The sequence below is a fragment of the Taeniopygia guttata genome, chromosome 3, assembly GCF_048771995.1.
Source record: "Taeniopygia guttata chromosome 3, bTaeGut7.mat, whole genome shotgun sequence".
Taxonomy (NCBI): Eukaryota; Metazoa; Chordata; class Aves; order Passeriformes; family Estrildidae; genus Taeniopygia; species Taeniopygia guttata.
The window spans coordinates 47,563,881-47,586,315 of NC_133027.1; the positions used below are offsets into that span (position 1 = coordinate 47,563,881).

The 22,435-nt window shown below is 41.5% G+C and overlaps 1 protein-coding gene across 3 annotated transcripts in view; it reads right to left on the reverse strand.

The window, feature by feature from the left end:
• The window catches only part of FYN (FYN proto-oncogene, Src family tyrosine kinase), a 53,354-nt gene that overhangs the window by 16,580 nt on the left and 14,339 nt on the right, over positions 1–22,435 (reverse strand). The window contains exons 4-11 of one of the 3 annotated variants that reach the window (XM_072926787.1): positions 19,343–19,441; positions 18,151–18,254; positions 13,768–13,917; positions 11,801–11,965; positions 11,173–11,328; positions 7,444–7,623; positions 5,597–5,673; positions 5,346–5,499 (exon numbers count right to left, since the gene is read on the reverse strand). In XM_072926787.1, coding sequence (XP_072782888.1) covers positions 5,346–5,499; positions 5,597–5,673; positions 7,444–7,623; positions 11,173–11,328; positions 11,801–11,965; positions 13,768–13,917; positions 18,151–18,254; positions 19,343–19,441 — 1,085 coding nt within the window. The remainder of the gene's footprint in view (positions 1–5,345; positions 5,500–5,596; positions 5,674–7,443; positions 7,624–11,172; positions 11,329–11,800; positions 11,966–13,767; positions 13,918–18,150; positions 18,255–19,342; positions 19,442–22,435) is intronic. The other 2 variants (XM_004174223.6, XM_032747538.3) reach the window with 2 other exon arrangements.

Genomic DNA, 22,435 nt, shown 5'->3' on the forward strand with positions numbered 1-22,435 from the left:
CATTCATCAGGTCAGGATAACTTCTCTTTGCCCCAAAACAGAGTACTAATCTGCAGCTTTTATCTCAGTCCCCCCTTTTTTTTTTTAAATGTTACAGCCCAGGGAAAGCCTTTTTTGGGTTTCTGCACTGCTTGTGACCACATGAAACCACAGCTGCTGATAAAATTTATGGTTAGAGCAGCCAGGCCTGAGCCTGTGAGGATTTTTGTGAGGCTCAGCCCTATTCTCGGGACCTTTGCCCGACTCTGCCCAGGCATTCACACAGGTTATCTCCCAGGAGGATTTCCCTGGGAAAATCAATCCATGGCCCTGTTTTAATTATTTGCTGGCTATAAGCTGGTCATGTGCTGAGAAGGAGCAGAGGGGGCTGGGATGATTGAGTGACCTTGAGAAACAACTCTCGTCATGGTTTCTTCTGAGGCAAGCGAAAATCCCTCAGAGCTTTGGTTTCTTTTCAGATCTAAACCTTGATGAAGTAGAAACCTCTGAAATTCACGCCCCAGAGCCACTGCCAGCTTGATAATGATCCTGTTTCTGGAAATGCTACAAAGCTGCTACCTCTTGTACCTTAAAACCAAACCCAATGGAGGACTCCAAGCTCTAAGAACCAAAACCTCGGACCCGCTTGGGTTAGCAGTCAGGGAATGCAGTATGGCATTGGATTGCTTCTGCGGCTGGAAAGGGAAAGCTGTAAAAGGTAAAAACGAAGCGCTGAAGCAAGCACGAAACAGGAAACAGTCAGCCCCGGCAGGCGATGATGAGTGCCGTGTGGGAGGGACCGTGCAATCACATTTTTTGTGCTGTGAGAGAGAACATGAAATTACAAGCCTGGCAAACATCAGCGATGAGGAGCAGGCTCCGCAGGTGGACCCCTCCCCAGGAAGCGGGGGGCGAGGGGCGGGACTGCAGCTCTGAACACTCCTCTGGCTCTCTGCCTGCAGCCCCCCTTCCCTTCCCTTCCCTTCCCTTCCCTTCCCTTCCCTTCCCTTCCCTTCCCTTCCCTTCCCTTCCCTTCCCTTCCCTTCCCTTCCCTTCCCTTCCCTTCCCTTCCCTTCCCTTCCCTTCCCTTCCCTTCCCTTCCCTTCCCTTCCCTTCCCTTCCCTTCCCTTCCCTTCCCTTCCCTTCCCTTCCCTTCCCTTCCCTTCCCTTCCCTTCCCTTCCCTTCCCTTCCCTTCCCTTCCCTTCCCTTCCCTTCCCTTCCCTTCCCTTCCCTTCCCTTCCCTTCCCTTCCCTTCCCTTCCCTTCCCTTCCCGCACTCCTTGCTGCGGGGCCGCTGGCACCTCTGCAGGATCGGACCAGGATCCCCCGGGACCCCGCTGGCTGAGAACCAGGAGTCCCTTCTCCTGTCGCTCCTGGGCCGGCTCAGGGAGCCGCAGGTAAAGAGCAAGAACAAAGCCCTGGATGCTACAGTCTGCAGTACAGTCAGTCACAAAAAAAACCCAGGTCTGATCAGCTGGTGAACAAGTCTCTGCAAAGGGACTGGAGAGAGCCTGGAAGAAGAGGGGGGCGGGGGGGTGTGTGGAAAATCCCTGTCTATTTCTAGGAAATCAAACTAAAAAGTATCACTTGATTTTAAGCAGGGCAGGAAGGAGTTACTGCTACGTGTTAAAGAGGCAAAAATGATCTGTGAGTTTGCAAACACGTACTAGAGCTCCCAAAATAGCTCTGACTCGTCTGGAAGGCATCAGAAAGATCCTTATTGTTTCATGTGTGCTTAGAGTGGCACTACTGCAAGTGCTGCTAAGTGTGTGCAGTAGAAAAATGGCCTGGAAAATAACTCCACACTTTTTATTTATTAAGAAAATTTTAAATTTGTATCAGCTGCTGCTGCTTAGAATAGTAACAACTCTAAACCAGTGACTCTGTGGAGCACTGGCACTCTCCACAAAAATGCCACGTACTCGGCCAAAACTCCACATAATTGTGAACCATACCAATGTAAAGATAGCAGGACTGTGTGGGAAATCCTTTGCTGAGGCTGATGGGAAGTTTGTCCTGTAGGATACCAGGAGTTTTAAGTCTTGCCTTACAGGGCTGACACAAGCATCATCACCGAAGGAAGGAAGCAACACTCCGTGCCTGACACTCTGTGTGTGGGGAAGGAAGATGCTGCAACAGCAACAGCCAAAAGAAGCAATGGGACAGGCTGCAATACAGTCCCCCAGTGCAGCCTTTGAAATGGGTGTCACTCTAAACAGGCATGTTTTTCCCCTTTGATTACTCACTTCCTGTAAAAGCAAGTGGAGCCAAATGCTCATTACAAGCCAAGAACCTTTTTTTTTGTATTATTTAATGGCAGTGCATAGCTGCTAGTCACACACTTTAAATCATTAGTGGCATGACCATCTCTTTCCTTCCCGACAATTGCTGAGAAATGGCAGTGCAGACAACGAAATGCTTTCTATTTACCTCTCATAAATCAGGAGCAGTCAGGCCTCCTTTGTTCAAGCCCAAAAGAAAATAAACCGGTCAGTAAAACATTACCACTAGGCTAAGTAATACCCACACAGGTTCAGGAATCCTGCACTCTAGCCTGCTGGGGCTCAAAGCATCCCCATCTGTTTCCTTTCAAAATATTTAATCAGAGACAAAAGTGACAGCGGGGGAAGGGAGTAGATCAAGTGAAGCTGGAGAAAACCACCTCTTCCCCATGCCAACAATGAGCTCTGTACTAACACCCTTAAGCCAAAAGAAGGATGACTGCTGAGGAAAGTGACTAGAGACTTTAATCTTCATATTTTGCAAGGAAAAACATTTCCTTGCTCCCACAAGATCTGCCAGTCTGGAGTGCTCCCTGTTCCCCTCCCCTCTGCTGGCCAAGCTTCCCTCCTGTGTCAAAATTCCCACTGAAGCAGTAGTCAGCTAGATAAACAGAGCAGTCCCCAGATGCATCCCCTTGGAGGCTGAAGTAATAGGTCATGGGAAACAAGCAGAGTTTCCTCCTGATACTGTGGTCTCCAACAAGCATTGCTCAAACTGAAGCTTAACTAAACAAGCCAGAATTGAAATCCAGCTGAAAAAAAAAAAATCTCTTGGTGCATTAGAAACCATTTTTCTCCCTCAACAAATTAAAGGTCTTAGGCTCACCCTGGCTTGGAAGCCAGGTTAATTGCAATGAAATGCAAATTGAGTGTGTGCTACTTGGTCAAAAAAAGCACCCCTTCCAACTCCTTAAGAAAGAGACAAAAATATTAATAAAAGTAGGAAAACCTTTCTACATGATACCTGTGGTTACAGCTCTTTGGGTCTCTCTTTTAAGGAATCCTATAGCTCTGTAGGACTTTAGCCTGACTTGGAGATCACGGGAAGGAATTATTGTCCATTGCCCTCAAGTATGGGAAGGAGGGTGACTTCTCCATACCGGCTCAAGGAGATGAAGCCAGGCAAACATGAGTCAGATCTTGCAGATCATCAGCAATGCATTTTAAAAACCAAAAACCTTCCCAGACACTTTTCCCTCAATACAAGTGATTTCTCCATGAAAAAAGGGCAGGAGATACCACAGGTATGCTCCCTCTTCCTGCCAGGCCTGGTGTTATACTTTTCTCAAAGTTTCTCCACCCCAAATCCAGTCATTTTCATTTAAAAATCTAAACTTCTCTTCAATATCAGTCAAGTAGGTTTTCACAGCTTTTTTAACATGTGAAGAGGGCAAAACTATTCTGAGAGATTTAAACTGTGAGGCAAACAGGTCATCATAGGATTTCCTAGGGATCAGGAGCCTGAAGAGATTTGGCCAGAAGTAGGTCACATACTTGTCTATGAAAACAAATAATTAGTCATGTAAAACTATACATTGGGTGGTTTCCAAAGGGAACAAAAGACATGGCAGCAAACCAGGCAGAAATGGAGATAATATAGGAGACTGTTTCAAAGCCATTTTGCAGACTGTATCTGCCCGCCTTGTTCAGGGAAAACTCTTCTTGTTTTACACAGGGGAACAGCAAGCAGGCAGCTTTCTGTTTGCCAGAGCCTCTCCAGACACTCTTATTGCTCTAGAGAGAATGACACAAGCCTATTTTTTTCTAACAAGAAGCAATTCCCACCCTCAGGCTGAAATAAATAGCAGCTAAGGCTCTGCATGGGTTCCTCAAGGACCCCACCAAAATAGTCAGGCCTGGCTGTCTGACTGTGAAGCTGGCACCTTTTAGGGTGGATGCAGCCTGTGACCCACACCCCTGTGACTGGGTACTGCCCACAGCACTTCAGGGGGGTGGGAACAGCTTGAGAGGAGCTGCTGCTCCCAGGCCAGGGCAAGGCGTGCTGGAAACTCTGGGCTGCTTCTGTCAACACTTAGAGTAAGTTACAGGAAGAGGTTAGCTGTTTCCTAAGAATTAATGACAGGGTCCATGCTGAAACAGGGACTTTGTTCAAGAGAAGAAACGAGAGGAAACCCACAAAAAGAGTTTTTGGTGATGTACAGCAGGGTTTAATGGGATCCCCCTTGGCTTTGGTACTGAAAGGATGGAGTTGTGTTTACCAACACATATTGAGCAAGCACTACCAAAGTACTGCCAGCAGAAAGAGAACAAAACTGTAGCTCTGCAGCTTGGACCAACATCTGACAGCTAAGCATGACTTGTAAAGAATAACTAAAAAGAGCCTGTGACATGGCTTAGTTTGAACACACATGCTTTTTAGAAAAAGCTGATGCATTTCTATAGCGTATCAATGGTCATCTCTGCCCAGCACCCTGTGTAGCACTGGAAGAAGTAATTTCTATTAAAATAACTTTTAAGGCATTAAGGCAGGAAGGCAGGCAGGCAGGCAGGCAGGAAGGAAGGAAGGAAGGAAGGAAGGAAGGAAGGAAGGGATGGAGGAAGGGAGGAAGGGAGGAAGAAAGAAAGGAAGAAAGGAAGAAAAGAAAGAAAATAAGAGTGCTCAGAGAGGCAGCTCCATTGCACAGAGGCACAACACTTGGACCTGTTTGAAATAAAGAACGTAAGAATAGTACAGGAGTAATAATAGTGGTTAGTAAATACTAGAAGGCACACTACAAAGTACCCTACACACACTTTTCTGGATTACCACATTCAGACTCTCATAACCAGTAAGTAAAAATCTTCTTTGCTATGGCACCATGAAGATCCTCTCTGCTGTCATTTCCAGCTGTGTTCTCACTCATCACCTTTGTTTCATTTTGTTTTTCAAGGAAAAGACAACCAAATAAGACATTCTCTTTAGGAAATGCATTCAGCAGTGAACTTCTGACTAAGAGTTAATATGAGTCCAGGATTTACTGAAAGCAGCCCCGAAGCATAGGAGAGAGAGTTGTTCAAAACCATGTTCCACTCTTTCCCTGCCACAGGAATGACATTCAGTGCTACATCACCTGCTGCATTTACCTTGTCTGGCTGTATATTCATTGTCTTCAATCAGTCTTGCCAATCCAAAGTCAGCAATCTTGCATATTAGGCCGTTGCCCACCAGGATGTTTGCAGACCGCAGATCTCTGTGTATGTAATTCATCCGCTCGATGTACGCCATTCCTGCGGCCACCTGCGAGCAGCAGGAGAGACAAACCATGCATTTAAAACAAACTCAGTTCATACACGGACTTTAAAACACCTCAGTGCTCAGTGCTCTGGAGACAGACCTGGGCTGCCATGTCCACCAAGTTCGGTAACTTCAAAGCTCTTCCTTCTCCATCCTTTAAGAAATCTAACAAACTTCCTGTGAATGCAGAGTTGACACAATAGAGAGATGTTAGGAAAACAACTCATCAGAATGGAGGTGTAGCAATATGTGCAATATTAAAGACAGCAATATTTCAAGTTCAAGGGACAGTTTCCAAAAACCCCATGATATTTCCCTATTGTACTCGCTTCACTCTTTAAGCTGGCTTGCAGAAGAATGAGCCACTAGAACAATGAGAATTGTAGGGAAAGGAAACAGGATTGTTTTAAATTTTCCTGACCATTACTGAGAAAGTTGATCTTTCCTAACTTTTCCACTGCTTTTTAAAACTACATACCTTCTGCTCTCTAAAGGCCTCAGCTAACTGTAAAGCAGCAGCTCAGTTCCAAGCCACAGAAGTTATGGAAGAAGTCAGATCCTAGCTCAACTTGCTCCAAAGGAAAGGTCAGCCCAGAGCCTGGTGAGCCCAAGGGGGATAGTATTGGTAAAAGCTTATTTTCCTTAGAAATTACCTCCTCTAGGTAACCCAGAAATAAATACAGCATGAACCATTAATTTTCGAAGACAAAGAAGAGATTAAATGAAAGCAACTTTAGCAAAAGTTATAAGAACATCACTTTCTTGTGCAAGGGAAAAAAAGAAAGTACCGTGTTGCTTCAAAAAAAGAGGATATTATAGGTTATTATAGCTTCTGTCTTAATCTTGTATTTGAACAGAGAAATGTAGCAGTCTCCTTTAAATAAGGTCAGAGAATTGGTTTAAAAAATAAAGGAAAAAGACAGATGATTAAGCGTTTCTCCCTTGATAAATTGTCAGCCTCAAGCTCAGATCCAAAGATGTAAAATGTTACAGTACAAACCAGTAAAGTAAGCCAAAATAAACCCCATACTTCAGAAGGGTTTTAAAAAGTCTTTATTTTTAAAGGGCAAAAGCATATGCTTGTCACTGAGACATATGATTAAAGTATGAGTTAGTCAGGGCTTGGATGACTCTGAGGAGGGAGGTGGGCAAGCACCTGCCAGGAAAATAAAAGTCAACTCCAAATAGACTGAAAGAATGCACTTAAAATTTCAGAGTGTATCCTCCAATGTACAATGAAACTTCCCTATGAGAACTTATGTTTCCTATTTGGTTCATTTGCTTTTCCAAAACAAGCAATTTTTTTGCTCTGCTCTCAGCACCCTGCTGGAGATCTGATGGAGCAAAAAGTTTTCTTTCTCTCATTTTACTACACCATTACCAGCTAAGTAGCTTAAGGAAGAGACAAGGGGGAAAGGGAAAGTGAAGGAAAAAGAGGAGGGAAAGAATAATATGTGCAAATCATGTCTTAAGATAGTAATGGGGTGGACTGAAAGTGAAGTGTGATCTGAGAATGAGGTGCAGTGACAAGATTCAGGATTGGCTAAACGAAGAAACAGAAATCCTAGTCCAACAAGTACACACTGAAAGAAGATGTCCTAAGAACTCTCTGATACCAGGAAAAGCTAGGATCTTGGGAAGCAGCATGTGGTATCATCAAACCTACAAAATGCATATGCCCTGTCAGGGAAGTTTAAATGCTGATGCAGTTGGTATCACTTAGCCTGCACTAACTTCTCTTTCCCCCAGCTAGTACAGATTTTCTTTGTGCATCAGGTTTTGGGCCCAGTTTATAGTGGAACTCATAACTCTTCTGAAGCCAGAGGTGACTCTATTTTCCTGTTCCCTCTCTCCTTCCTCGCATGCACCCTGCTGCACCTCCCTCTGTATTCCCAAGGAGAAACAATAAAGAAAAAATATTATCAAGCACAGCAGCTCTGGCTTCACCTTTACTCATGTACTCTGTGACAATATAGATAGGCTCTTCAGATACCACAGCATAAAGCTGGACCAATTTGTCATGTTTTAGCTTCTTCATGATTTGAGCTTCCTCTAAGAAGGATTCTGGTGACATGGTGCCAGGCTTCAGGGTCTTGATAGCCACTTTAGTATTTCCATTCCACGTACCTACAAGCACAGACACTTAGTTAGATTAAATATCTTCTGCTCCTTTTTCTGCCTGATGCCTAATGTAAGCAAGGGGAAGAATACCAAGGATATTTAATATAAGTTTTTTTAAAAAAAGTTTGGTTTCCCATGTTGCCTATCATTATATTACTCCCACACCTCCTTCATATTTTAGTCTTTTTCAGTTTCACTGAAAAATAATACTCCCATTGGCACTGGGGCACAGTTGCCTTTGTCCTACTCAGACAATGTTTCCAGTGATCTCCACAGAAACCTTCTCTGAGTAAGAAACGTGGGACTGCTGAAATCCATCTTTGTGTATTCCCTTGCTAACAAGAAATTACTACAGAAAACAACACAGCTCCAGTCACAGATTTGGACAGCAAAACTGGTTAAACAAGAATTTCTCATTTGCAACACTTTTTAACATTTTGGTTTTGTTCGGAGTCATGAAAAAAACCAAACCAACAACCACAATAAAAAAAAAAACCTCCCGAGAAACAAATCCTGAATTGATTTCATTTTAGAAACACAGGTGTGTTTCCAAACTGAAATGTGTCTTTTTCCTTCCCCTCCTTATCCCCAGGAGCTGCTGCCAGAAAATGAGGTGTTCCTGTCCACTTCAGTTTGCTCATTACTTGTGGCCAGCAATGAAATAGACAAGTTGCATTGTTTTTCAGCCATCAGCTCCCAAGCCCTCTGGAACACCCAAAAGCCTGCACAAGAACCTGGAGAGAACTGGGGAAGGCTGACTCAGGGCATCGTGCAAGAGGTGGGGCTTCACTTGAGTATTTAAAAGGGGGAGGAGGACTGGAAAGAAAAAAAAAAAACAAAACCAAAAAAAACCTAGAAGACCGAAGACCTGTTTATGTAAATAGTGAGGATTTTTTTTTTTTTTTTTTTTTTTTTTGGTAGAAGGAACTAAAATTGAAATGGGCAGAAATACCACTTTCCTACTGTCTTCGGGCTGTCCTTTGCCCAGACTAGCCAGAACTCTGCTCCAGAGTCAGGGCTGACATGGCTTTGAATGTGATCTGTAGACAGGGAACTGCTGTGTGATAAGGCAGAACAACCCTAAATGACTTCAGGAATTAATCACATCAAAAACTACTCCTCTGCACTTAAGCATGAGCATAGCGGAAAGCCCACAAGTACACAAAGGCTGTGTCATGAAAAAAGGTAACATGTAAAATAACCCAGTTTGTCTTTGTTAAAAGTACATGAACAGGGCTCAGCTGCTGCATGGGAACTAGTTCAGCCAAAATAATTTTATCATAAGCTTTTGCAACCTGCCAGAGTAGAAATGAGCCATAAAATGAGTTTTTTTGTGGAAATGCTCAGACCCCAGGTCTACCTTGCCTGGCTGAGGATAGCAGAAGAGCAGTGAAGGAGCTGCTGCTCCTGTGCTGCTCCTCACTTTAAAGGGCAACCCCAAATGTCTGGCAGGGCTTGATGCACATATTAGTCAAAAATGTGCAGTGCAAGTTTGGTTTTCATTATGCCTTGATTTTCTTATGCCCATTCAGTGCCAGCTATCACTGTACTGTCAGTGGAGTAATGCCTTGAGTTACCACCTCTGCTACCCCAGAGAAGAACTCCCGAAGCCTTAATTTCTCTCAGTCCTTCAAACCAGAGCTGAAGCAGGACTTTGCTCTAGTGGCACTCCTGTGTAAGCTGGGAAGGATGTGGTTTTGCCTCTAATTTCAAGCAGAGTGGACAAAATCTTTTCTGATGGGTGACAGGGAGCATGTTTTGTCTGGAGTCAGTGAAACTCCAGACTGCAGTGTGCCATCAGTCACAGCCACTTTGCAGAGATACCATGAATTATATGAACCAGGAATAAAACCAGAGTTTCATGGGCACCAGACTGGCATTAATAAAATAGGCTCTCACCTTGTGTGTTAACAGGATTAATTGTGTCCTATCTGTTTTAATAAAAATTCCAGGGCTTGTTCTATTACCATGAAGTGTTGTCAGCAAGTCTGTTTTTAAATACTTTGATGAATTTGTCCAGTTTAAAAAAAAAGAAAATAGAACAAAAATGCTAACTTATCCTCTCAGCTCTGATTCCAATTTAAATTTTTAAATTTTCTTTTTCTGTCTTGGTATATTTTTCTAATAGAAAAGTAGCATAGACTTCCCTCTGAATTCCTCTCATATGTAGTTAGTTACTACTTAATGTGTTTTTTATTAGCTTTTACTGTGTTAATCTACTCCAATTTGGTAATGCTTCAGGACTGTTAATATGTTTTTCACTATACATTAAGAAACAGAATATCATAATTGTAATTATAATTTTTGCATTTCTGCAGCTACTTGGTACTGGTACTTGGCACTTTATTTTTCATACCTGATTTTCTTTTTTTTTCATTTGTTCCTTTAACTTGTTGTATCAATTTAAGGACTATGGCACACAGAGGTGACCACTAAGTAGTAACACAGCTGGAAACTCGTGCGTGCATTCAAGATGGAGAACAAGAAGGAGAAACTGCAGTTATCAGGAAACACCAACAGAAATGTAGGCAGCTTTCTTTGCAACAGCTCAACTGTAATCCTGTGAGATTCTATAAATTTCTATATTTCTAGTCTATAAATTCTCTAAATCTCACAGACTTGCTGCTGTGCTCTTTGCTGAAGCACCCACTGGTTGTTTTGGCTTTACATATTTTTGTGTCACTGCAACAAAAGGAGTTGCCCCCTCTAATTTTTGTGAAGAAACAACATATAGTGATTCTTTATTTGAATTGGTAATTTTAGAGTCTATACAGAACACAATTTGGCACAGAAATTGAGCCACATCTCACGAAATGGCCACTATATGGTTTCAATGCAATGTCCATACTAAGATTTATGTAAATTGTAAATCGCTGTTGTTTTATACTCATTAAAATAATGAGGCCCATAATGGGTAAGTTAAGCTGGCAAATGTGCAGAAAACAATGTCAGTGGATTTGGAAAAGGTCAGTATTTCTGGACTTCAAAGTGGGGATTCAGTTGGGCCCAGCAAGTTTTGCTTCTGTTGTCCCTGGTCTCTATATCAAATTACTGGGTTCTGCTGGAGACACAAATTGCAAACAGACTTGAAGAAGTGGATGCATGGGAAAGCTAGCTTGACAATATCAGCTTGCTGATATTTGCCATTATTTTTAAACTGGTAGAGTGGATGGAAACATTTTCAGGGTCTGATTCCATCAGTGCTACAATACACAAGGAAATAAATATGTCTACTTACCAATTAATTTCTGGTTAGCCATACTGCCTTACAGGTTTAGCATCATTCCTATTTTAATACCTAGCAATTGTGTAGTCACCCAAATAAACCCAAGGCAATTAATGAATTTTAATGCCCTAACCTCTCATACCACTGTGTAGAAATGAAAGGAAGCTTCTCCTTGAATTACTGTATTTACATTTAACTGTTTCAGGCAATATAAACTAACATTTCACACTATTCTGATCTTTTAGCTATAAGATCTATATTGAAATGCTTATTTCTGCCAAGAGGGCCTTAAAAGATCCATCCAAAGCAAAATATATTCTCTGCCTTACCACGCCACACTTCAGCGAAACACCCCTGACCAAGCTTCTGTTCCAGAAATAATGAATCACGTGCAACTTCCCATGCATCTTTAGCCAATCCAACAGTTTGTGGGGTATTATTCGTAGCAATCACAGTTAAGTTAAAACACAAACCATCAGCTTTCTCTATAGGAGAGGAAATTAATAAAAAAAACACACTTATAATCCAAAATTATGCATGCATTGAGAAAGATGGAAGGTGAGGGTCTCTCAGTGCTGCATTAAAGTTCATTTGCAAACACTGTTTTTTGGATGCTGAAGGTAAGGACTTCTTTTGTTAGTTTGCAGAAAAAGGCTTTTTGGTATAGCTAAGAGATTACTATGTGAGCCTTGATTTATTATTATGACAGTGGTAATTTGTCAAAATCAAAACCTTCCAAGGAAACATGGATTTTCAGTTTTCTTTTGCCATCAATTATAGTGAAAGTTGAAGATTACAGAATTTCAAAGTCAAAGACATGATTCCAAAGACATTTTTCCTAACCGTTTGAGCTTTACTAATTTTTTTTCTTGTGGATCACAATGTCCTATATTTTCACCTTCCATCTTGTAATCCCCACACAGCAAGCTATTTTAGAGTAATTATTTTGCTCCATACCCATCCATACTTCCCCAAACTGCCCATTTCCCAGTCTCTTGATCAACTGTAGGGATTCTCGTGGAATTTCCCAGACATCTTTGGTTTTGACAGACAGATCAGTAAGCCTTGGCATTCCTTTATGACAGGGGACTACTAAGCGGCAGCAAAGACCTGCAGCTCTCTCTGATGGAGCCAGAAGTGAAGCCAACAGCAAAGGAGAGGAAAGAAAAAAAAGTGTGACATGAAACAAATACAGTAAGCATAAAAAACAATGCTACTCACAACAGCTGTTAGTTGCATACCACAAAGCATCCTGGAAGATTAGGAATTGAACATTGAAACATATTCATTTGGGACAGAACAGGAAATATTTTAGTCTCTGCACAGCCTGAAATGGAAGGTGACCACCATTGGTTTCTATTGTAAACTCTGGATTTCCCTCCTCCCACAATGCTGCATTAGGATAACCTCTTGAGTGATGGGTTTATTATGGTACAGTATAGCTTTTAAAAAATAATCTGTCAATTACAAGATGAATTGTTTCAGAACTGAGTAAAAGAAACACGGAGAAGATGAATTACTTATTTTTTCTGAAAAATCATAGCCATGAAAATTTGGTGGACTTTTTGTAGCCTGGGAAAAGGCATTTTTCTCTATTTTGCCCTGTGAAAAGGTCTTTTTAGGTATCATGCAAGTCTGACATTTTTTCTAGAGCAAATCTTCATTAGCATATGCAGTACCAAGCCTCCAGAGCTACCCTGCCTGGATCCCACTGATTATGCCTCCGTGTTGCACAGAAATGGCTGCTTCCAGATCTATTTGTTTCTGCATCTGTGCATGGAAAATATGCCACACAAATAAGCTGACCAGAGGAAACTAAAATTTGACATATACCAACTGGTACAATGAGGTTGTAAATTATCTTCCTTATATGTGAGTTTTTATACCTCATTTAGTTTAAAGTAGAGTCACCAGAAACAACTAGAATTTCTCCCTGGCAGCACACACCCATCAGGAATTGGGTGGAGAAGACAGCCAGATGTCTAGTGTGAATAGAACAAGAATACAGCAGACAGAATACAAAGAATACAGAAAAAATGCCCCGCAGAGAAGCTGATTTCCCAAGTAAAAATTGTGAAAAGTTTTTGAGCAGCAAGCATTTGGGGTAATCTGTTAATAATATTATGAAAAGCTGAAGTAAAGGGGAAAAAAAACCCCAAAGAGCAAATAATTCAAAATACAAATTTCTACTTAAAAAAAGACCATTCTGAGATGCATGGCAATCTTCTGTGTAAGAACCAGTTGTCCTATGCAGAGGTTTGGGGAGCTTTGAAGCTGCATTTGTTGTACACCAATTGCCAGTGACAATAGGATGTACTTTTAGGTGGAATAATGCATGCCACACTATTTACAGGAATAATAAAAAAAGGGTTGGGCAGGTGGACACAAATAATGTGCATAAAGAAACACAAATATTGCCTTATTTATTTAACATAATGTAAATGCTAATACTTTGCACATAGAACAAAAATCCAGTGAGAAAATATATTTCATGTATCTAATAAATGCAAACCTTTTGGCCATTGTTTTAGGTGACTGAATTCTACAATGCAATTCCTATTTGCTTCATTAGCAATAGTGTGCTGCAAAATGGCACATATTAGCACTCGCTTATTCACAGGGAATTCATGCTTGGAGATGTCCAAGTCAAATTCGGTAATTCTGTTTGCTTGGAAGAGGGAGAGCTGACAAAACCTTTATCACAGTAAAGTGCTAGGTTTAAAAAGCTCTGCTGCTGTACCCTGTGAACAGCACTCAAAGACATTTATAACTCTAATGGGAAAGGGATAACAGAAGATGCATTACAACAAGCTAGAGTCATAGATCAAATGACTCTTTAGGGCATCTTACACATACATCAGCTCAGCAGCAAACACTTTTGTTTTAAAATACTTCAGAGTGCCATGTATTATCTGAAAAATTACCTGAGTAATGCTGAACCAGCTGCTGAAGAGTTTCAAATTGTGCCCGAGTTGTGATATAATATCCACCATTGTCAAGTTTACGAATCTTATAATGTTTGACATGATCTCCTTTCATATCATCCCAGTCTCGAATAGACAGGGAATAGGCACCTGTTCCAAGCAAAGGAGAAATAAAAAATTGTAATTAGCTTTTAGTCACAAAGATTTTGGTTTCCTGGTCAGTTGCTGCAAAGTGAAAGAGAAATTGTTTCCAAAAAGCTCACTGTATCCTGAAAAAGAACAAATTAATCTAACACAATGAGGTAAGCGACAGAGAAATCCTGGGATGTTCACACCATGTCCCTTTCACAATGTTCTAGAAAGATACCGGGACTTCTGTGTAAATGAAAACTCACATTTTAACATTTACTGCTCCAGGCTGTTAAATTGACTTTTCCTATTCTCAGTGTCAGGTTACACCGCAAATACTGCACTTTATGTAAATGCCAGTGGGTGGTAAATATCAAGATTTTCATAGGAAGCTCTGGCGATAACGACTTTATATGTGGGTAGTATTGTTACCTGGATGGGTCCCAAACATCTTTATAAACAACCAAATAAGCATACTTTGTACACCACAGTCTTTGGAAGGTAATACTACACCAAGACTGAGCACCAGCAGATCTTCAAGAACTTCATGTTTAACTTCCCAAATCCACATGGGGCTTTAGAGCTTACCAGTGGGATTCAGATGCCCTAGCACAGGGATTAAGTGCCATGTGAGATGCCTCATGACATGCTACTTGGCAGTTTTCCCACAGGCTGTCACATTTTTCCAGCCATGTGGATGCCTTGCAGGCATTTGAAGTGGCTCTGGACGCTCAGGGCCATGTAAAGGAACCTCAGTTGATGGGCTGGGTTTAGTTTCAGGTACAGTGGTGGCAGTCTGCAGGTGGGCTGGGGGCTTGATTGATATGCCCATGCATAAGCCCCTGGTGCTCTGGGGGTGGCTGAATGCCAGCCCAGTTTCCATGAGCATTATGGCACTGTGGCCTGGGCACTCAGTGTCTGCGGTCACAGGCAGCTGAACAGAGCCTCGGCTTCCTGCTGACTGCAAAAACAGCTCGGCCACCTCCGTGGGACCTGCATGTTCAGGTGTCTCACTCTGAAGGACAGTGCTATTTTACAGCCAGTGACACGTGTTGGTTCTCTGCAGTGTCTATTTGAGCAAAGACACTTTTTTACAGCATCACACTGCATCTGAACAAAAACGTGGCCCTTTTGAAAGGCAGCAAAGAAAACAAGTTCATGCTCATAGCTCAGACAAATATTGTGTTTACTCAAGGGAATCTAGGTATTAAAATGAGAAGAGGAAACTGTCAGCTTCAGAGAGCTCAGGAAGGTCCTCCTTCTGAAGCCTCTGCTGCTTTCACAGGTAACCATGTCAGCTGAAAAACCACCAGCAAACAGTTTTGTATGACATGAAAGGTGGTCCCAGTGTAAGATGTCTTCCTTGGATGTATCCTCAGGAAGAAGCCTCCTTGACCACATTGACCAACAACAGGTTACACTGGTGGTTGGCTCATCCCTGAGGGAGATGAAGTGAGCAAAATCTCTCCACCCTGACTCCGATGACTTCTCAAATTCCCTGTTGTTTGTCCTCTATATAGGAGGAAAGGAGCCAGCACTTAAAACAGATGATTCTGGTTTATTTGAATGGGAGGCACCCTTAAAGGAGTGTCAGTGGTTGTTTTATGTCTCTTTTTTTCTCCTTTTTTTTTTTTTTAATTTTATTTTAGTTTCATGTATTTATTTTGGTGGGGTTGGAGCTAGTTGATCTTAAAGGTTCCTTCCAACTCCAGCCTTGCTGTGATTCTATGACTTCTAAGTGCAGAAAAATACTGTTTGTTTAGGACAGTTTTCTGAAGAGGCTCTCCCTGAGCCAATACTTTTGTCTCAACTAGGAGTTCAAAGCTTTCATGGTGATTTGCAAGCACATTTGTGCATGCTTTGTACCACCACTCTGGGCTGTACACTGTCAGTCTCCTCTCAGAATTTTCCAGGCAGTCTTCTCCACCTCTGCATTTTTGAGTTTTGATCCACTGGCAGCAGCTGTATTTTCTTTAGTCACGCTCCCTGCATATCTGCTCACTATTTTAGATTCTTTAGGGAAATGTAAACAATCTGTGGTTCCAGGTCTGCAATCAGAGCTGTGTGGGTGGCCCTCTGTGGACCCTCACTGACCTCAGATCAAGTTGCAGGACCGGAGCTTTAGCTCAAACCTGGACATAAAGAAGAACCACGATGTATTTAATTATTCATTTATTTAGGTTGTTGGTTATCTATACTATCAATTACTCTCTGATGATAAATTTAAATATAAGAGATAAAAATAATAAAAACTTGGGATAGAAATACGACATTACAATATATCATACTAATGATTTTTTTAAAAAAGGCAAACAACTAAAACCAGACAGTCTTGAAAGGTGGGGATTGAAACCAGATGAAGGATTACACAGATGAGCTGATGAAGCACCTGTGTAGTCAGGCATTGAAAAAAATGAAAAGCCAGCTCCATATGATTTATTTTGAAAGTAAGCAGAAAAGGCAACTATGATCAAGGGAAGTTAAATTAATGCTGAAATCATCCATGATGATACTTCTAACACAATCCTGATTAATTTTATTATTGCTATTATTTGAAGCAGAAGGGACAATTCTAGGTCATAAAACAATTCCTGCCTTAAGCCCACGACAACTAGTTGGGGTAGGGCATTTTGAGAAGCCTTATGACAGAACACACCACTTATGCCCACCCAAATGATTTTTATCTCTCTCTTGAACAACAAGCTCTATGTTTTCTTCTAACAACATACTTAAACACCACAAGGATGAGAAAGGAAATAGGCATTTTTTACAATAAAACATGCATGTCTGTTTTTTTTCCCTATAGCTTTGATGCAAACTCTGCTTGAAGATGTACAGAGCCTTAAGTTTGAACGCAAAGACATAAAACTTGCTGCTGTAAGTCCATCCAGGATCGATTACTACATTTCCCCAATGCTTTTGTGTCTCACAAGAAATTAGAAAAACCCCTGACTTGGCTAAGTAAACAGCGCTGCAAAACATATCCCCTATCACTGTATAAAAACTGCGGAAGCCAGACTAAACTGATAATGTGGTTTAGAGAAACAGTGTTGTGTTTGTTTTTAGGATCCATGACTACATACATGAGTGAGTTTTTAAACTTGGCACAGAATGGGATGAAGTCCTGCTCCTCACACACATCAGAACAACTGTTGGTGAAAAAAAAACAGGTGGAGACTATTTGCAGAAAAAAAGCAAGTTAGAGCCTGTCTTGCTCCTGGTGAGAGTGCCTCACTGCTATGGGAAACATGGTGAAGCTGTGGGGTGACAAGAAACTGTCTGCCTGGAACAACAGCAAGTCTATTCAGATTTTGCATAAAAACAGTCTTCAGAGTTATAGGCAGCAAAAGAAGAATCCAGTGACTTCAGGAGGCAAAAATGCAAAACTTACAATTTTAGATTATTGAATGCAGCATCTGAAGATAGGTCAGGGAGAGAGAGGAGTGCAAGTACTGCTTCTCTTCTTTAAACTCCTTCACTAACTGTGACATCTTGCATGCCAAGCGTAGCTGATAGCGTGCTCTGATCAAAGCACTGACAAGTTGGTGCTTTAATTATGTGAACCATCATTAGACTACAGAACTTGTATGGAATTAATTCTAGTGACTTATGCCTCCCACTGCTTTTGTTTTGGATTGTTGGTTAATTGAGAAATGGCCAGGTTTGTTTTTAGTTAGTTGCAAGTTTTCTGTTCAGTAGTTGTATGAATTAGAAAGATCTTTTCATACATGTGAAGCTTTTGAAGAAGATGTTGACAGGCCTTGTGAGTAAAATGTAAAAGCAAAAATAGCACCCGCCAAGTAAATTGGAACTCTTCCAATATTTTTAAAGGGAAGGAGGAGAATACACCCTTCCACTTGACTTCAACAGAATGGATACAGTTGAATACTTTATGAATATATTAATTAGAAGTATATTCAAGTCTTTTCCCTGTTAATATGTGAATTTAAAACTGCTGCATAAGTTTTTTCTCCTTTTTTTGTTCCCCGCCAAGGATCCAGCATTTCAAAGGATCACACCATGTTGCTTGCACTGCAGATACCATGGGTTAAGCATGAGTTGTATTTTGGTTGTTCTCTACTTTGAACACTCACCCTAAGACCTAGGATATCCAGACATCCAATTCCCTAACACAAATACATGCAAAAATGATACTTAATCTCTACCTTCACACCACTGAAAACAGTATTTCACACACTCAGCAAAATTTTTCCCGTATTATCTTCTCATTCATAGTCAGAATGCCCATCCTACCTTTGGTAGTTTCACTTTCCCGGATCAAGAAGGTACCTCTGGGGTTTCCAAATGACAGCAGCTGCCTCTCTGCATCTTTTCGGCCAAGCTTGCCAAAGTACCACCTTAGGGAAATACCAGAAATAGTAAGACAACATGTGATGTAGCATTACTAAATAGTGTCACAAAGCCCAGACACGGAGAGGATTTTGTGTGGAAACTGTGATTACTCAGATACAGTTGACCTTTTTGTCACACTGTGTCTCTTTTATCATGCTGGAAAGCCAATGTGACAAACCATGTAATAGATGTTCCTCGTGTTGGGCAGTAGCTCTTTGCATTAAGCCTGTAATCAGTAGGTGTTGAGAACACTTGGTGTCGTCCAGCAAAGGCCAGAATTGGACAAACAGAGAGAAAAGGGCAGAAAACTGTTGCTGCCAAAGAGCAGTACTTGTACAGATGTTGCTATAAATATTTAACCTACACTGTGATTTCCTAGTACTCAGTATTTTTGTTGCAGCACAGCTATAAAATCTCAGTAGAAGGACAAGATTCAACCACTTAACTTGAGGTTCTATACGAGGCTTTCAGAGGCTTTTACAACCTTTTTTCCTTCCTGCAGCAACGTTTTTGTGTTGTTTCACAATCAGCCAAGGACAGCCTGAAGTACAGACTTCAGTACTAATTATTAAATTAGTACTGCTCGGCTCTATAAGCTCCTCCACTGTATCTTTCATATTGGAAATAACGTGAATACACATATCACTCTTTTTCTTTGCATAGATGGTTGCTCATTAGGCAGCTTTGTGTATGAATTGTGGGCATCCTACCTATCCTAGGAATTGTATTTGTTGATACAACGTGCCCTTTTTAATGGACAGTTTGCACACTAGTCAACTCAAAATATTTTTACAAGTTGGTTCAGGAAAAGCAAGGGCACCTTTTGGTTAAAGCTTGAAACTAGCTGACAGTTGAAAAAAGGAGGCAGACCTGTGTTCCTTTAGGTTTTCTTCCTTTGTTTTGACATTGAAAAAGCACTGAGCTCATGCTTCTTTTGTTACTAATTACCTAATTATTTATCAGTGCAGTTAAGAACTGAAATAAATATAACGTAAGTAATTTGAAAAATTGCTGCAATCAATCAAAACCAACTCCTCACACCTCCTTCTAGTACAGCCCTAATGGGTCTTTAGAACACAAAAAGAAAACATACTCCTCTGCTTGGATGGAATCGACTGGAGCCACATAATTACTGGGAATGTAACCAGTTTCGCCTGTTGTCAAGGAACGGGCTTCCCACCAGTCTCCTTCCCTGTGGAAACAGAGGTGAGGAGGAGAAATGAGAGCAGGATACAGCTGTAAAGACAATTATCTGACTTCATTAACAGCACCCAAAACTGCATGGCTGCAAGAAGCCACAGCAACTTGTCTCTATCATCAGTGTGCTTCCAAGAGAGCTGTTTGCACTTAAACCCAAATAATACACATATTACTTTACATCTAGAATTATTGCAGCAGTGATTAGTACCGTAGCTTTTCAGATGCAGCATAATGGCATGAAGAGGCAGAACAGCCCAGTGTAATCAGGTTTGGTGAGGGCTGAATTTGGACTAGAATATTGAAAACTGTCTCCATGGCAATTATTCTAATACAGACCCTTCAAAAAGCTTATAGGAAAATTGCCAAATTGAATGCTGTGTTCTGATTTTGGCTGGGAACAAGTTAATTTTCCTCAGAGTAGCTGGTATGGGACTATGTTTTGGATTTGTGCTGGAAAGAGTGTTGATAATGCAGGGATGTTTTCATTACTGCTGAGCAGCATTCCCACAGTGTCAAGGCCTTTTCAGCCTCTCACCCGAGCAGAGAGGGGCAGGGGGTGTGCAGGGATCTGTGTGAGGGGTCACTGCTGGGACAGCTGACTCCAGCTGACCACAGGGCTATTCCATAACCCATGGCAGCATGCTGAGCATGTAAAGCTGGGGAAGAAGAAGGACAAGGAGGGAATGTTTGGAGGGATGGCATTTACCTTCCCGAGTCATGGTTAGGCATGATGGAAGCCTGCTTTCTTGGGGATGGCTGAACACCCACCTGCCTATGGAAGCCATGAATGAATTCCTTATTTTGCTTGGCTTCTGCACATGACTTTTGCTTTACCTTTTAAACTGCCTTCACCTCAACCCCTGAATTTTCTCACTTTTACCCTTTTGATTCTCTCCCTGATCCCACCACGGGAGAAGTGAATGAGTGGCTGTGTGGGGCTGAATTGTTCTCTGAGGTTAAACCACAACACAGTGTCACATTCACTGCTAATTTTAAACTTCCATGAGCACAATTAATCTGAAACACAAAGATATCAAAAAGCCATCCATCCACATGGCATTTTAGATGGCCCTTAAGGATCACTCTTCATTGCCTAGATTCCCTCTGCTGGCCACCTGGGGAGGTAGCACAGGACTAGGCTGCATTTTCAAATGCTTACAAAAAGCTTTTCTTCTACAACATTCTTCATATTTAAATACGAAGAAGTTCATGCAGGACTATCTTAAGGCAGTATTCTGTAGGCTTAGCATTAATTTTTGTTTTACACTGGGACACACAGAGGGACATGGTACTGCCTTTCAGACAATGCACATTGGTGCAGGATGTGCAACTTCAAGAGAAGTTTATTTCTCAGCTTTTTTGCAGGATGCAATGATTTTGGATTTAGCAATTTCTCTTTCATTCTCAGCACCAGATTCACGAGTGTTTAACTCCTACCACTACTAATAAGCATTCTCTTTTCTGTTTCTGGACTGCTTAGAAACTCTTTTTCAGTTCCCTTCTCTGCAAACCAGAGACTTGTTCACTAAATGAAACACTATCATCAAATGTGACTGGAGAATCCAGCCTCTTCTGGAAGCAAAAACCTACAGAAAACACATTGTCTAAGCTTTTACTGGAAGGAAAGGTTGTGTCAAGGTGAATTCTTTAAATTTGCAAGTTCACTTTTTTTTTTTTTTTAACAGTTTAAAGGAGCACAAACTCTATGGAAAACAACTAGAAAAAAAGCTGTGATTAGTCAAAAAGGAGACACTTCCAATTTAACAGTTCAAGAAACATAAAGTGCAAATAGCTTTTGCAGAGGCTGGCAGTTGACACTGTTTTAATACACCCTGTGTGCACTAGTATGTCAGGCAAATGGCCCTTTTTGTTTGTGTCTCTAGTGTTGCCAGTGAAGTGCTAACCCTTCCCCCATATGCTGCTGTAGAATATTTCTGAGGCATTATGCCACACTGAGCTTGATAAATGGTACCGTTCCATCTCTTCTCCTTGCTGTGCAGAGAGTCCACTAGATGGAGGCATTTTGTCGTATCTAGGGAGGAAAAAAGCAGTCCTGGGGATGATTCCAATGTCAGGAACAACCCCCTCTGCTTTGACAGAGAAGCTGAAATCTCTCAAAGCACTGCCAGAAAGGAGGAGGAATGCAGGCTTTTTTCACAGCTTTTAATTTCAGATCTGCAGCTGAGGTAGGAGGCAGCTAGTCAATGGGGCCAGACAGGGTGTGGTGGTGGGAACACTGGGGATGGCCCAGTGTTTTGAAGCCCCAAAGTCAGGCTCTGCTCTGGACCACTCTGCAGGCACCTCTTTCACCCAGAATGCCTTTAGTAAAATATCTGGGTTCAAATCACAGGGATACCCCCTGTATGTAATTTCAGGTGTTGCTCTGAATGTTTACTCCAAAGCATAAATCAAATTTTGTTTCTTGAAAGTTAATCAAAATCCAAATCCAAACCCATCCAAAAATTCCAGACACGACTTTTTTGCACATATATGCTTTCTATTTGCAAGGTGCTTAAAAAATGGGCTTATTTAATGTAATTCCAGGTGTAAGTGAAGAGAGGAAGCATTCTTATGGAAAAGCAGCCTTCTGGAGATTCCCAGTCTGGCTGTCACTACTCCGGGGGTGTGGATAGGGCCATGTTTATAAGCAAGTATACCTAACTACAATGGGAACTGTGCTTCTGTGATTCTACAGGAAAATCAATGGATGCTTGGTCTTTTTTCCTTGCTTGGAAACCCTTCTTCCAGGCAGTAATTACCTGCATCAAAATGCATGTACTGCAGCCACCGACATGAAGGGGAATCTCTCCGTCTCACCAGCTCCAAGGATGATTGCTCTCTAAGTCCTGGTGAGCACTGCCAGATTCTACTAACTGGCACATACAAGGTATTTATAATGTGTGGAACTTCTTGTTTCAGGTTATGACATAGTTTGTGCAAGGTTAGGAAGGCACAAGGCAATGTGAATAAAAATGGATCATAGGTT